General features: G+C 49.8%; 1 protein-coding gene and 1 long non-coding RNA gene across 2 annotated transcripts; both read left to right on the top strand.

Annotated features, from left to right (window-relative positions):
* The first annotated feature begins 111 nt into the window (after positions 1-111).
* LOC147187320 (uncharacterized) lies at positions 112-2,334 on the top strand. Its single transcript, XR_015097569.1, has 3 exons — positions 112-221; positions 1,307-1,464; positions 2,132-2,334. It is a non-coding gene; the product is annotated as an uncharacterized LOC147187320 (long non-coding RNA).
* Positions 2,335-3,487: 1,153 nt separating this feature from the next.
* On the top strand, positions 3,488-16,418 carry slc16a10 (solute carrier family 16 member 10). Its single transcript, XM_086100078.1, has 6 exons — positions 3,488-3,935; positions 10,574-10,718; positions 11,607-12,030; positions 12,870-13,013; positions 13,372-13,600; positions 14,337-16,418. Exons 1-6 carry the CDS (start codon positions 3,614-3,616, stop codon positions 14,552-14,554), a joined length of 1,482 nt encoding a protein of 493 aa, XP_085956204.1. The 5' UTR covers positions 3,488-3,613; the 3' UTR covers positions 14,555-16,418.
* Positions 16,419-16,500: the final 82 nt, after the last annotated feature.

Below are 16,500 nucleotides of genomic sequence, written 5' to 3'. Positions count from 1 at the left end.
GTGCTTCATATTAGTGGGGGGGGGGGGTTCCCCTTAAACTTTCTCTTTCAAGGTGATTAATTCTCTGGAAAGAAAAGTTACTCGCCGCAGACACCATCTGCCATGCTTACTTATGCCACTAGGAGGCGTTGACGAGACCTGATGATTCTTTTTCGTGTGTCTGCTGTGGCTACCAGTCGTCCTGATGAACCCGCACGAAAAAGGAGTTTTTAATTTACCTGGTAAGCTACAATATGCACTATGTGGGTGTGGGGATCCTATACAGGGAGTCAACAAAAATGTCGCGACATTTGAAGTGAAGCGGAATCAAGGTGCTGCGTGCTGGCCCTTTCCCACCGCGCTTGTGCTCTCGCAAGTTCCGGGCCAGTGCCCAGGTTAGCACCAGTTCTTTCATTTTCGATGGTGGCACATGTAGAGACTTGACTGCCCGGACACAGGGAAGTTTTGCACAAACAGCCAGCCTCGTCCTCGTCTAAAATGATTAAGAAGGACAGAAGGGTTTGCTGATCGCATGTCCCTGACTGCTTCATGCTACATCCAAGTATAATTGATGCTATGCTAGGTCGCCTAGCAGATGCTAACAGCGCAGGCGCCCTAGCGTAAACGTCGATGTAGGCAGTGACGTTTGGACGCCTTACGATGACGTAATGACGTCGAACGTTCCGGGTGGATCTAAGTGCTGATACAGTATTTAATTTGCCAACTAAAATCGCAGACTAAAATACAGTACCTAAATAAAAGCTGTTGGTCGGCGTGTTTTTTGTGGACTCTTGTGTTATAGTGATAACGACTACCTGAAATAGCAAACACCTTTGGAAGAAGGAAAACTTTATTTGACAAGCAATTTGAATATATATATATTCAATATATTAATTATTTTGTTTAATTTTTTCTATTATCTAGTTGACATTTACATACACTTTATATTTAATATTTGGATTTAGCCGTTTCATTTGACAAATGCTTTTTGAAAATGGGCAATATATATATATATATATATATATATATGATGTAATGTTGTGAGTCACAAAAATAGAAGCTCCTGAACAATATCACCGTTTGAGGATATGTCTTTTATTCAGAGTGACATCTTGTTTTGTCAAAAAAATGAGACGGTAATTTGATTTGTTTCAAATGATGTATTGAGATGAATGATGTCACAAGGCTTTGTGGTCATTATAGATCAGTTTTAAGTAAAAGGATAAGAGAGCTGCTCGAACTTATGCATCGCGAGTTGATCGGTTTTCTGTAGTACGATAGTTTTAAGTCGAGTCCGCTCAAGTCAGTTTTTTTATATCGTCAACAGAAGTTGTCTCGAGGCAAGCAAGTGTTGCGATTCGCTTGTGAAAATGTGTGCCAGAACATCAGCAGAGTACGAAGAACTTCGGCGGACCAAAGAGGAGAAAAAACGTCAACTCCCAGACATTGTTTTCAAGCAGCCTCGCGTTCTGTTACACAGATCAGGTTTGTTCGCTTATTCTTGCATAGTTCAGATTATTATTATTATTATTTTTGAGCAATCATCCCTCTGTGATCTGGGCACAGAATTGACCTTGGCAGGGGCTCATTATTTGAACAGAACAGAGTACCGCAAAAAAACAATTTCCAACAAGCTGTTCTTTGCGATAGTGAAGGCAACATTCATTTCTACTCCACTACACTTCCTAATTAAAATGAATACTTCTTGCTCGGATACATTTCCCCTCACCATTTTCCTTACTGGTGACTACAAAATATAAGTTGAAGAAATAACATAATGCCTGAAGCGCAAAGTGGACCAGACGTCCTCCCTGGACTAATGTGGTCGTGATAGCCGGCCTCGCATAAAGCACTCGAAAGCGATTCTGTCGTCCTATCTGACATTTGTCGTACTGAGCTCTCCCCAATGATATTTAAAAAGGCATTTTTAGAATTTCGATTCTTATTCATTTGAATTCAGTGCACTGGTGTGGAGTAGTTCAGGAACTGCGTCTTGGCTAACACGTGAAGTTTGCGACCACGATAAATGTATTAAAAGACTTGACGTTGGGCCATAAATGGGCCACGGGCTGTCGTTTGGACACCGCCGCCGTAAGACTTGACGGAGTAAAGTTTGATAAAGCACGCATGTTTGTTTTCCGGCGTCCTTTAGATGTAAATGATGTTGGTGTTCATCCGGAGCCTCAGAAGCCAGAGCCCCCTCACATTATAGAGGAAGAGGAGCTTGAGGCCCCCTACGCAAAAGACAAAGAGGAACCAGAGACTGCCCCCACATTGAGGAAGAGGAGGAGCAAGAGCCCGTACTTGTTCAAGAAGTAAATGAAGGAACTGGTCAATAAAAAAAAGAAAAAGGTCTCACGGCGCTTGTGTTCAATCTACTTGTTCTTTCTCGTCTCCTCTGCTTGATATTTTCTCAGCTAACGGCAGAGTGAAAGACAAACAGGACGGGATCATGACACTTTCAAAGTATTTTTAAAAAAAATGTAAATTCTAAATGCTATGGAAAAACAGACACAAGTAAGATGGCACTTCTCAAAGGCGCAAATTGTTCCCGATCTGTGAAAAAAAACGAGTTATAGTCATAGAGGTAATGCGGCTTTCAGTGAAAGCCTTGTATCGATTTAAGAGTTAAGGCTTAATCTTATCAGAGCGTCAAGCTTATGCTCAGCTCATTAAGTCACTGAATGTTTTGCAAAGTGGCAATTATTTCTTCCTTTGATAGAAAGTACAGATTTGGAATTGAACCAAAAATCTAATGCAACATGTGCTCCTCAAGACTCAGTTTGAAGACTCGTTTGCGGCAGTGAGCGGAAGGCGTAATCGGTCTTCTTCAAATATATTGTTGTACAGTATTTCATAATGCTGGAGAAGTATCATTCTGCTTTATCTACAAAGACCTGCGCATTAAAAAAAACGTTTTGTTCTTTTAATGAAGTATTCCGTTTTATTCATAAATGACTGGTTTTAGTCATTTCCTTTTACATGTGAATATGCCACACCCTTTTTGTTCTCCAATGCCTTCATTTAATTTTGTTATTTCAGGTTGACTTGAAAAACTGCGGCCCACTATTTGGTGGCTTTTTAAATACTCATTTGAACAGTGAAACCACCAACTTGAAGCAAAGTGAAAGCAATGAACTGGTTGTGACATTCGCTCAAACTGCATTTGTTTGGTCAAAACGGTCACTCCTTTGCTACAAATTGTCACGTCCGTCCATCATGTATTATTATATTATTATTATTATCCATCCGTTTTCTGAACCGCCGAAAAAAAAAAAGATCGCTCGTCGTAATTTGTCTCGTGAACAATCACCGGTTGATTGCGTGCGGCCGTCCAACCAGCTACATCACGCGTAGGCGTCTTTGTCCAATCAGCGGCAGTGTGGCCCGAAGCCCCGCCCCGCCGAACTGGCTATTTTCGACGTGGCCACGGTAGCTTCTTGACAGTTGCGATAGATGCGAAAATATCCCGACCGCGCCAGCTGCAGCTTCACCCGCGGATGCTGCGCCCCCACCCCGCCCCCGCCCCCCCACATGTAAGACACCTTTCATACCACCAGCGCCACCCGGAGCCGCATTTTTGAAATTACTCGTGCTCTTCTCGACGCGAATCCAAAAGTTGCCACGCACAACAATGGTAGAAGGGACTCTGGTCACAAATGATGATGCGGCCAACAAGGTCCACGTCCCGGCCGGCGCGCCGGTCGAGGAGAAACTCGCCGATGGGGATGAAGCGGAGACCAAAGAGAACGGGGACAGTCAGGTGACCGTCCCCGATCAGAGCGCGGAGTGCACGTTCGCGCACCCGGAGGGCGGCTGGGGATGGCTGGTCATGCTCGCCGCCATGTGGTGTAACGGCTCGGTCTTCGGGATCCAGAATGCCTTCGGTATTCTTTTCCTCTCCCTGCTACGGGAGTTTGGCTCCGAGAACGACGAGGACCTCCGCTTCAAGACAGGTGAGCGACCACCGCGACGAGAAAGAATAAAAGCGGGAGGGGCGCTCAGTTAGTGGTCGTATTTCAACGTCGTCCAACATGAATGTTTTGCAGTTTGCACGAAGGTGACTTTTGGCTCGTCTGGCGAGTACAAAACATTCGAGCAGCCCTTGACTCGCCCTTTCAGTAACATCGCGACCGTGTTTGTGAAAAGGCCTCCGATAGAAACTCCGTGAAATGAATGAATTTTCCGACAAAGTTAATTAAGCGTGTGAGCAAGCAACCGCGGGCGCTGCAGGAAGAAGTGAGCTCACGGCCAGTAGCCACGGAGACATCTGCTCGTTTCCTGGTGTGAAGCACATTGCGCCTCTCATTTCATTTGCGGCGTGACGCTGCTCCGCGCGGGGGCTTTCGTGTCTGCTCGCGATTTCGTGATTTTCTCGGCGCGGGGCTGTGCGGGCTGGCGACGCGTCACTGCGTGACATCCTTCAAACGTGCGCCCGTAAAGCGTAAATCTCCGCGGATGGAATACAGTACAGTATGGCAAGCCATTTGAGCATTTATTCCGAATCCCTGATATCAAACATAAGTGTGATACACTAGTTAGGTCTCTTTCAGCACTAGTTCGACACTCGGCCACGCGAGTGACACCGAATGTCGAACTAGTTGCATACAAACTCCAACTAGTCATTCATTTTCAGCGACATGTTAACTTGTCAATCGTGGATTATTCTAACATGTGAACTTGTGACCCGTGATTTCCTGCGCGAGTAAACAAGTGCGAGCTGAAATACTCACTAGTTTTATCAGGGATTTGGAATAAATGCTCAAATGGCTTGCCATAGTACAGGATCGTTGCGTCACAAAAGAAAGAAAACGGCGCATCTGTTTTTCTCGCGAGCGGCTGCGTGAGCGCATCCTGCATCAACCGGTTGCCGGGTGATCCCCGGGCCCCAAGCATGAATATGGCAAGGTTTCATTTGTCCGGTGCGCCTCACCGCACTGTTTGGAGCATTGGTAGTGATTCTAATTCAGTGACGTGAAACGAGAACAGGTCGTTTGACCCCATGAATATGCTGAATTCAATGAAGGCGTGTCGGTGCTCAGTAATTCCGAGTTTGGACACCATTAGCATGAATTACCCTGTACAAAAACCAAACCTTTGCTCCCTGTGCTTTGAGAGGGCCCTCGGGGGCGTGGCGTGGCACTCTGGTGGTGGATCAAAAGTGTGACGGTTTCTCCTTTAAAAGTTGGAATTGCTGACCAAAGGGGAAGCTAAACCCCCCCCCCCCCAAAAAAAAAGAAAAACCCACAGAAACTGCAAGGCGGATGACAGAGCAGCATGCTCAATATCCCGGTGGATATGTCTTTATGTATGCATGTATTTTATTTTATTATTTGAACAAAGCTTCCGAATTGGCCAAATTGAGCCCAGCCCACCGCAGGCGTTGAACCGGCCTTGTTTTGACCAAACAATCAAAGGATGCAAAATGCCGATGTCATGGAGGACCCTTGGGAGGATGAGTTTGAAACGGTCCCATTGTTAACTCATTCAGGACCAGCCAATTCTAGACCAAGTCTAAAAAGACGTTTAAAAACGTCTTTGGGAGTGAATGAGTTAATAAAGTTACACCCAGCGCTGATCCTGAATGCCCTGGCCAGATTGAGACAAGATAAGATCACCTTGATTTGTCCCACACTGGAGATTGACATGACTGGAAAAAAAAAAAGCGCGCACACACACACACACACACACACACACACACACACACAGCATCCACATGGATGGATGGATAGCATAACAGAACCAACACTTCTGCAGCGTCATTCACATCGCTAACGCCCCTGAGCAGCGTGACACCGAAACATTGGACGTCCCGTACTGGGATCTCAAACAGCAGGCTCCGAATTGCGCGTTGGCGCCAACAAGTTGCTTGCGCTTCTTATTTGGACAAACTCTTGCTAGCCAAGGCGGCGTTGACGCTCCCCTCTTCTGCTTCTTTGAGCACCACGTGCTAACTTTGAAGCAAGAAGCTAGCTTTGCGCGTTGCTCCGATGTCTCGCATTTTGAATTTTGCACCGAGGAAATGGAGAAAACAAACCCCTTTGGGGTGCGACATCCCATACTTGGGCCTTGCGCGCCGAAAACATCAATATCCGATACTGGCGTACTGAGACTGAACAGTCAAAGACAACAAGGCGCTTTGTTATGAAACTGATATTTGGGTCCCCCCCCCCCCCCCCAACCGTTCACTTTAGAGTAGCGGCATTCCCGAGTGCTTTCTGAGGCATTTTTCTTGCAAGGAAGCGCGTATGTTCCTCTTTAGAATGGCTGACCTATTTTTGGGGCAACACGATCAGCAACTTACTAAATATCGGCCTTGAAAAAAAAAACAAAGTCGTCACTGAAATGCTGCTCGGTGTCTGATCAAGTTGCTCTGATGTCATCTCGGATGCCGCTCACACCGAGGGGGGGGACGTACGGTCTTCGCATGCTATTTGGTCGTGATATGCCGACACGCGTTAAAGCCCCCCCCCCCCCACCTCCGACCCCCCCGTGACCGGAGTTCACCGGCTCTCTGTCATAATGATTGGTGTCTTCCCTCCACTTGAGCTGAGACAATGGGAATGTGGAAAGTTGGACTTGAAGCCCCGCTTATGTAACCGGCCAAGGCACCGATAATCTTTCCGTCTGACGGAGGCTTAGCGAACGGCGCTCGTGATGGCTCGTCTTGACAAAATGGAATCCGAAGCTTTTAAAAGCGCCTTTCCAGAAGAGCGTTGCGTTGATTCAACAAAGCGGAGCGCTCAAAATGTGAATAAACATAGCGCACTGGTGAACAAATGCGCCCGCTTTCAATTGAAGAGACTTGGGTGACAAACACACGGAGCAGTTCAATTGTTGTCTGCGCTTGCGGTTTGAGGGGACGCTTGAAACGAGGCCGAGGCCGAGATCCTGTCGAGAGGGCTAAACGTCATAAATCCTCTCAAGGACCTTTTCATCCTGCGACGTTGCTATTTCCGCCTCACTCGGAGGACGTATCCCAAGTGGTGGAGGTAAAAATACATCAACGCTTGGATTTCGTACTCCAACTCCCAACTGCACTTTACGGCTGCAACTTGCCTTTTTTTAAATCGGCGATTATGTTGTTGACCCATCGATGAATCAAAAGTTAATTTCCACCCATTGGCGGAAAAAAAAATTTCCAAAGTATGGCCCGGGGGCCGTTTATGGCCCGCTATCCATTTTTCAGTGCCATGCGACACAATGCACAAAAATGAAAAAATAAAATAAATAAATTCTTACAATGACATTTGACATGGGTCGCAAGCTAAAAAAAAGTGAAGTTGGGCAGAGTGAGGAGGGAGTTTGTCAGAAAAAGAGTTGCCTTCCGTTCTGGCCGAGTACGTCATCTGTTGCCGAACGTTCACAAAAGTGGAAATCGTAATCCACCAATGGCGGCGGATTGCCGAGGGGGCGGAGTGGCTCAGCCCATCGACGGACCCGACCGAGGTCAAGGTCGGCGGCCTTTGTATCCGCGTCGTGGACTCTGGTCCCCCACCCCACCCCCCTGTGAGAACCGGTGAGCTGCTTTTGATAAATCGGCCCGTCGTCAGGAAAGCCAAAGACCTTTGGACCGAAATGAGCCTTGACGGTCTCAGATTGCACCGAGGCGATTTTCCAGTCACCTGTACCGATGTGATCGGTCGGCATTCATCATAAGGGCAAGAAGTGTCGCCTTGCCTTTGTTTTACTCTGACCTCGGCTTGGAAAACGTGAGGGCGGACACGTTTGCGAGAAGCTGGCGTTTCGTTGCGGGGCGCCGCATTTGGCACGTGGACTGAAAATAGGATTTCAGTACCGCCGCCTCCGTTAGGCCGCACGCGTGCGCGCGAGAGGCGGCCGGGATGCGTTGGGAACAGATTGGGTCGGGTTCACAGGCTGTCCTATTGTGCGGAACTCGGAACAGCCGGTCAGCTCTGCCATTATGATTACCAAAAAAAAGAAAGTGGGCTCAAATGTGGTTAATGATCGACCAGGCGCTTGCGCCGTGCTTCTGCGAAGGCTGTTGGCAGATAAAGCGCAGCGAAGGTAAACATGAGCGGCGCTCGGGTCCCCGCGGGAGGGCCCGGGATTTTGCCTCCCGCGCATGACACCATTCGCGAGGCCGCGGCCCCAGATATCCGAGAACTTGCTAGCAAATGCTGTCGGAGGCCCCGTTCTCAGCCAACTGAGCCCCCCCCCCCCCCGCCCCCACCCCAAAAAAAAGCAATTCTCTCGGTCGAATGGCGCCAACGGTGGCATTTTCACGCTCTGCGTCGATTGCGATTGACATCTTGAGTCCCAAAACGAATGTCCACGCGTCGCCCCCCCCCCCAAAATATATATATTTTTTTGTGCAGTTGAAGTAATCGCCGCATCTTTGACATGAAGTCTGAAATGTTGGCTTGTTTTGAAACCAGATGCAATTCGGAGGAAATGTATTGCGAAACGCTGAGACGGATTTCTGTTTTTGCTCAGCATTTGGGAGGAGGCTTGCGCCGTCATCCCCCAATGGTGGGCGCGTACGCGCCAGCCACCCCCGCCCGTCCCTTCCCGCTGACGCGGGCCGCAGCATTCTCATGTAACCTCTCGCAAATGGACGTGGAGTTGCCACTGCGGCCAAAACCAACCCCCCCCCCCCCCAAAAAAAAAAATACCAAGTGTGCATTTGATCTGCTTTGCCAACAATTTTTTTTTTTTTGCCCACCCATAAATCACACTTCTCCTCATGGGTTTTCACTTCCTGCTTTGCGAGGCCAAAACACACACACACACACAAAGGGCGGCATCTTGGAACTTGTGTTGTAAGCATCAGAAAAGTGCGGCGCCTGGAAGCACTCGGTGCCAGAGAGGTTGCCGACCTATATGGTCGGTTAAACGCCAGATGTGCGTGCGCGAGGCCTCGATGGAGTCAGCGATAGGCTCTTTGTGATTTTTGGAGCCACCGCCGGTTGTTGAATACTAAAGAAACGGCACAGTAAGAATGTCGCTCGGAATGGGGAGAACTTCAGGCTAAGAATAGGACATGAGACAAAAAAATAACAATAATAATGATAATAATAAAGCCTCCATTTTCCACGCCGCCGGGTGTCCAAACGCGGGCAGGCCGGGATGACCTCGAGCGGCTAATAGCCGATCGCCGCAATGTTGGATTTTGACGTCTGACTCGCGGCTTATTTGTTTTGGAGGAGGAACGAGCGTGGCGTGAAGTCCAAGCAGGATCGTTTTCAAAAGGGAACCAAGGAAATCCCAAATGTAAGAGGCGACTTTTTCTTACCGGCCGCATAAGAACAAGATGCAATATTTACGAGACGGGACGTTAGCCAATCGCGTGCTTTGGAGGTCTTGAAAGGGGAAAAAAAACAAAAAAACAAAACACTTGAGGGTAAATGTGAGGCACCACGAGATTCTTGCAATATCATGAAGAATGTATACTGTAGGGGGGCAGGGGGGGGGGGCGGAATCCGGATCATCCGTTTCCTGATGTAATGTCAGGTCTTTCTCGTAGATGTGATGAAATCTCGGCTCAACGTGTTTTGCAAATGATTGTTTGCTTGAAATTTGGATCATCCGTTTCCCGTTGGGACTTTTCAAATTGAAATTGGCTTCATTCTTCTCCCGGGTTCTTTGGCGACACGCCTCTTCTCCGCCGGAGAGCGAGTGTGTATTTGTCCAGGCAGAGAAAGGTGTCATACTGGCCCACCGATGCCCGCCCGTTTGTTTTTCCAATCGACTCGAGTTAATAAATAGCTCGGCGAGCGGATGCCAAGCGGAGGGAATCGCGCGGCCCTCCGTGTGCTCGGCAGGCATCGCCTCAATTCGAGTTTTCAAAGCAGAGGTGGATGGGTTTTTTTCTTTTTTGGTCTCATCGCAGCTACCCAGGAATGCGTTAACGTATTGCAAGGCAGCAGGACAAGCATTTCCCTCCAAGTACGTTATGGCCGTAATTCAAGAAGAAGAAATCACAAGACGAGCGCGAGTGTGCGCGAATGAAGGTTCTCCTCCAGCTAGCGCTGCCGATGAGTCATGCGCATGAGCGCTTCACTCTTCTTCCAGTTGCTAATGTCATGGAAGAGGGGGGGGGGGGGTAACCGGGTTCAGAGCGCAGCCGAAGGGCTTCCGGCAAATTGAGCGGGTGACCGACGGCCTCGCCCGTTGGCCGCAACCAATTTCCACTTCCTCTTCGTCTGACCTTTTTTTTTTTTTTTTGCCGAAGAAACGCTAACGTCTTCTGAAATCATTTTCCAATGGGTCATTTTCCAGGTTTCCCCATTTTTCCGTGACCTTTGACCTACAGCGTTAAGATTTCGTCGTTTCCCGCACGACGTTTGCTTTGATTCCGCTCGCTGTCGGGATTTCGACTGTGGGCTCGCGCGCAATCTTTGCCGCATGTGGCTACTTTCGGATTTCCTGAGCGCGCCTTCCTGTCCTGAAGTGCGCTTTCCCAAAGGCTCGGTGAACAAATCTCCGGAAATCGGCAGCCGCCGACCTGTTTTTTTTGTTTGTTTTTTTTTTGTGTCACAGACCGGTCGAGACAAGTCCATGCCGTTTGCAGACACTGGCAGGCCGTTTCTGAATCACAAGGTTCTTTTGTGTGTGTGCGTGTCTCCCGCAGCGTGGGTGGGCTCCCTCTCCATGGGGATGATCTTCTTCTGCTCTCCGATCGTCAGCGTCTTCACGGATATCCTGGGATGCCGAGTGACCGCCGTCGGCGGAGCCGCCGTCGGCCTGGTGGGCCTCCTGGCCAGCTCTTTTGTCACGTGAGCAAAATAGCAACTCCGCTTGTCAGAATTGAAGCAGAACCTTCGCTGCTATTTGTCGAATACTCGGTTCGAGGAGTATGAAGGGAAATACTCTGGCCCTATGATTTCCCCCCCCCCCTGTTGTATGGCCACTAAGAAAGTTACTATCCGCCTGTGTGGTTCCACTGCGGAAAGCGTTGATTTTTATGCGTGTGCGCGGTCACACGATCGCCTCCGGGAGAACGCGTAGCTGCGTGATTTTCCCCCATAAGAGGAGAGGCGGCGTCCGCGGCACTCTGTTCTTGGTCGTAGTTTGGCAAACTGGCGCCAACATGTGGCGGTATCCCCCCCCCCCCCCCCCGCCTCCTTCACTTCTGCACAAGTATTCGTAATAAGTAAAGTGCTTATCGAGCGACTGTTTGAACCGCGTACGGCGGTGGATGCGAGCGTTTGCCGTTGCCTTACGGAGCTGAAAGTGCAAAGGTGCAACTTTTCCCGCTCGTATGGCTTTGCTTTTGGGATTTGTTGACTCCGTCAGAACTTTGGACCCGCCCGTGGGCACCAATCCGTACGTGTCGTTTCTGCGCTCTTGATTTCATTCATCGGAAGGAAAAATGTGATGGGCGTGCGCGTGTATGTATAAAACGGTTCTGGGGCTCCATAATGTCCTCTCTGCTGCAGTGCTCCCGTTTCTCGCTCCGCCTCAATATCCGCTCCGCTCCGGAATAACATCGACTGGGGCAAAGAGCCAAATTCTGACAAGCAAATGCATACGACCTCGGTCCGTTTCCAATGTTTGCCGTTTGGTTGACTTGATGCGATTCATGGGGGTGGGTGGGGCACTTTTGTATTATTATTTTTTGGACACGTCTGTCTTTGAATTGCCTCCCCTTGCGCCTCCCGCAGGTCTTTGGGGCCCATGTACTTCACGTACGGCATCGTGTTCTCCTGCGGCTGCTCCTTCGCCTACCAGCCCAGCCTGGTGATTCTGGGCCACTACTTCAAGAAGCGTCTGGGCTTGGTGAACGGCATCGTGACGGCCGGCAGCAGCGTCTTCACCGTCACCCTCCCCTTCGTGCTGTCGGGCCTGCTGGACAAAGTGGGCCTGCAGAACACCATGCGCGTCCTCTGCGTCTTCATGTTGGTGCTGATGTTGGCCGGCCTCACCTATAAGCCTCTGCTGCCTCGCAAGGCGCGAAGCGCGCGGGGCGCCTGCCCGCCCCTCGGCCGGATCTTCAACCTCAACATTTGGAAATCGCTGGGATATCGCATCTGGGCTTTCGGCATCCCGGCCGCCCTTTATGGCTACTTTGTGCCTTACGTTCATCTGGTGAGCCTCGCCCGTTGAGCGACGTTCGCCAAATGCCGCCCGCTTCCTCGGGCGGCGATGGAAATGGCCTCGTCGTCTTTGACGATGTCGACCGCCGCGCGGGGGGGGGGGGGGGGGGGGCAACGCTGTGAGCAAGCGCGTCAATTCCCGCTCGCTTCATGCAGAGGTGTCAACATTTTGGTGCTACGTCAGGCTCACGCGCTTTGATTTCTCACACTATGAAAAAGTACCGCGCGGGGAGGGTGGTGGTGGGGGGGGGGGGGGTTGGACGAGGTTTTGTCATTGTTCAAAAGAGGGCTGCTGTTTCAGCACTCTGAATGGACGTTGCTGCCGTTCGTCAGATTGCGGCCAAACACGCTTCCCTCGAGTGCACGCTCTGTCAAGAGAGAGTGCGTGTGTGTGTGGGGGGGGGGGGGTCTTGTTTTGTTGTGCGTGTACCTAAAGTGAGCAACTCTTTACTTGAGAACTTGCTTAAGTACACATTAGTGATGTAACATCGAATGACTGCTGTCTTTTGTTGGGTACTTGCGCTCTTCATTTGCCACTGCGAGCGACGCGCGGCTGTACCAAGTCCCCGTGCTTGCCGCAAAAAAAAAAGAAAGAAAAGTATTTGTCAAGAATGCATGCGACATGAAATCATGTCGTTGTGGAGCCACCGCCGAGGGCTTTTGCTCCGAAATGAGTCCCGATCCTCGCGCGCGATGTCGACCGATTGGAATGTGAGCATTTCGGAAGCCTTTTTGCCTTTCTAGCAGCTCTCGCGTCCAAAAGATATCGGCCCGCAGATTCGTTTTGACATATGGAAGGCATCAAATATATATATTTTTTGCGCTCCCCAGATGAAGCACGTGGAGGAGCGCTTTGGGGAGGATTCCAATAAAGAAGTTCTGCTCATGTGCATCGGCATCACATCCGGCATCGGGCGGCTCATCTTTGGTCAGGTGGCGGACTACATTCACGGGGTCAACAAGGTTTACCTGCAGGTACGTCCCCGGCCCCGTACGATGACACGCGGGCGCGGGCGGCAGGGCCAGCGCGTTCTCGTCGGGTCTCGAAATGTACACTTTGAATCAAATCGAGGAGTCGATTTATATTCGAGGTACCGAGAACTAAGCGGAGGCCGCGAGGGGGCCGTTTGAAGCTCCGCGCTGTCGACGGCGGCCGTTGGTTCGAAAGCGCTCTCGAAATCCGCCGGCGTCGAGTATTAACGCGCGGCTCCGAAACCGGTTCTCACGTCGGTCGAGCTCAAACGAGACCTCGATCGGCAAGATCCCGCCGGCGTGTCGCGGATCGGGCGTCGGTGAGAAAAACTGAGCGCGGGCCGCGTCCGCATCCTCGCAGGTGACTTCCTTCTTTGTGATCGGCCTGATGTCGATGATGATCCCGCTTTGCGACGTCTTCGGAGGGCTGATCGCCGTGTGTCTGCTGATGGGGATGTTCGACGGCTGCTTCATCTGCATCATGGCTCCCATCGCCTTTGAGCTGGTCGGAGCCGAGGACGTGTCCCAGGCCATCGGTTTCCTCTTGGGCCTCATGTCGGTGCCCATGACTGTGGGACCCCCGATTGCAGGTCAGACGCGCTTTTCTATCTCGCCATTAGTAATGCAATGATCACACACGCAAAGGAAACTGAGGTGTCATCCTTTTAATCACGAATGAGTTTTTTGTATCTTTGAATATAGAGAAAAGTTCTGTATTAGTATTGAAGGGCATCTATTTTTCGAACACCCTCACTTCTCACTCTGCCCACCTTCACCTTTTTAACTAACCTTGCAGCCCATGCCAAATATCGTTTTTAGTATATATCTTGTTTGGGTGTTGTTTTTTTTCCGTCATGTCGCGGGCCACTGAAAGATGGATAGTGGGCCGCAAATGGCCCCCGGGCCGTAGTTTAGGTACCGTTTTTTTAAGCTTCTCTTGCTGGACTAAAATCTCACCCCGTCCTTAGGCATACTTTTCTCCCAGATGTTGTTAATTAAATATTGTGTAAGTTTCAAGATGTTAACAAAGCATTTCTTGAAGCTTTTTTTTTTTTTTTTTGTGGCTGGACCAATATTTTTAAATAGCTCTGAAAAAGAGCCTCAAATGAAAGAACGGGCAGTGGAATTGCACCAACTAGTGTTGGGTTTGGCACATGACGTGCCTCGATGATCTTTTTACAAGACGAGCGTTCCTCCGGATGAAAGGAGACCTTTTCTGTTGTGTTCTCCGACAGCTTGCACGCGTTTTAGTTCTCCGTCCGATGGCTTCATCGTAGCGCGCGGCTGTGATTTTGACCCACTGATCGCCCCCCCTCCGTTCGGCAGGCTTCCTGAGGGATCGGCTGAAAAACTACAACTTGGCCTTCTACCTGGCAGGCATCCCCCCGCTCATAGGCGGGGCGATGCTGTGTCTGATCCCGTGGGTGGAGGCCAGGAGCAAGAGAGCCAAGGAGGAAGCCCTCAAGGACGTCAACCAGAAGATGCTGGTGCACGAGAAGCCTCGGGAAGAGCCGCCGGGCAAAACCGGGGAGTCCGTCCTCTAATCGGCGCCACGCCGCGCCGCGCCACGGGGGTTCCGACCCGGGCGTTTGGACGCCGCCGGTTCAAGAGCCCGACCGAGTGCCTTCCGGAGCAGGTCTTGCAAATGCCAAAAGTGAGGAAACGGGGGTTGAAGTACTTTAATTGAATGTGATCGATCGCGAGGAACTATGCAATGAAATTTGAAGTCTTAAAATGTGGGAAAACTGCTTTTGTCTTGAATGGAGACCGAAAGGAAAGCGGCGTGAGAACCGCCGCTTTTAGCCGTCCCCTTTCCACTCATGTTCACCACCGATGACGCCCTCAAGGGAAGGTCTTGTTTCAATGCCCCCCCCCCCCCACCCCCAACAACCAAAGAAAAAAAAAAGAGAGCGCTCTTCTTAACATTCTTTATCGTGATGATGTTCAGAGAGCGGCTCTTCGAAAGCACATTTCGACAAGCCGCGTCAGTCTTTTCATGCGACGGTAACCGTTGCCCAATTGCGCAGCATCAACCGTCAGAGGTCGTCGTTGTCACCCACCCCGGAATGTTCTGAAGCCACACGCCTCGCTGCCACGCCTTCTTTGCTCATACGCTCGGATTTCAAATTGCGTGCAACGCCATACGACACAAAGGTGTCAAAGCCAGACGTGAAAAAAGAGTCAAAAGACGGCCAAAGACGAACCCTGGCAGGGTTGTTTTTTTTTTTAACTTCCCGGTCCCGGATTTGACACCTCTGAAGATTGAGCAGATGGAAGCAACAGGCGAAGGGCCTTAAAAGAATCGCTTGACCAAAGTAACACAGTAACAATCCGGCCCTTCGTGACGTCAAATTGAATCGTTTGCTCAATGCGCAGTTTCCTAAATGCGAGTCGAATTGGTGTTTTATTTATTTCCGCGCGCTGGTGCCAAGTGCTCTAACTTGTTGGCATTTGCTGATGACGAGCATTCTCGACCCAAAGACCGCATCAAGTACCAATCGAACATGATGATGATGATGGTTGTCGTTGTTGTCGTTGCGGCCATGGCGGCTGTGTTTTGCTGAACAGAACTGTGACGCGCATTACCTCACGTGTGGAAAGTGTCGAGCTGCACATGCCGACATTGCGTCCGTCCGTCCTTGAGAGGCGTCGTTCCTGTTTTAGTGTCCGAATGACATGCAGATTGAAGCCTTTTACATCTGCCGTGTTGACATATTTCCAACGCTGTTCTATCATTCCGTTTTATGAGCCTAATTGCCTCTATTCGGGTCAGTCCTTTGACCGATCGGATATTTCCTTGCTTATCAACTGCTGATGAGGTCTGCCGTCGCTTTGCCCTGCGCTTTGAATGTGCATAAGTGTCATTTGCCCCCCCCCGCCCCCGCCCCCGCCCCCATGCTCTCGACATAGGATCCGTGTTGCCCAAAGAGACGTTGAGTGTAAAATGTAAATAGTTTTAGATTTTTCTCTGCTGTGATTACTTACAAGTGCCTTTAAAAAATATGCCTTGCCTTTCCACGGAACACGTTTTGGGTTTTTAAAGTGTCCGGGCTAACATGCGCTTTTCCACCTTTTGAAATCATATTTCTGATGATCTTGGAGCATTTTATGATGTATGCTTTGTCCTCTTTGTACTTTCAACTATCCACTGCAGTGCGTGTGTGCGTTTTGGACTCGCGCCAAGATTGGGTATAAAGCCAACTACTTTCCGTCCCTTTTACGTAGCCCCAACCTATGACAAAATGCTCAGTTGACATTTTATTTGCTGTGCCAGGTTATACCCTCTCAAATTCCAAGTATCGTTGTAATGTTGTCTGGAGCGGGATAATGTCGTCATGAAATGGATTTTATGAAAACTGTCATATCACCGAAGTTTGGGAAAAAAAAAGAAGAAAAAGTTCAAACGTCTTCTGTGACTTTCTCCTTCTTTATCCACCCGTGTGTGTTGCGTTGCTTCTTTGTCCCTGCTTAACAGGTAACCGCTGCGGGC

This window comes from Hippocampus guttulatus, chromosome 20, assembly GCF_054856545.1.
Source record: "Hippocampus guttulatus isolate MCC_2025c chromosome 20, RoL_Hgut_1.0, whole genome shotgun sequence".
NCBI lineage: Eukaryota > Metazoa > Chordata > Actinopteri > Syngnathiformes > Syngnathidae > Hippocampus > Hippocampus guttulatus.
Note: the sequence above shows the minus strand (reverse complement) of the source record. Positions and strands in the feature narration are given on the sequence as shown.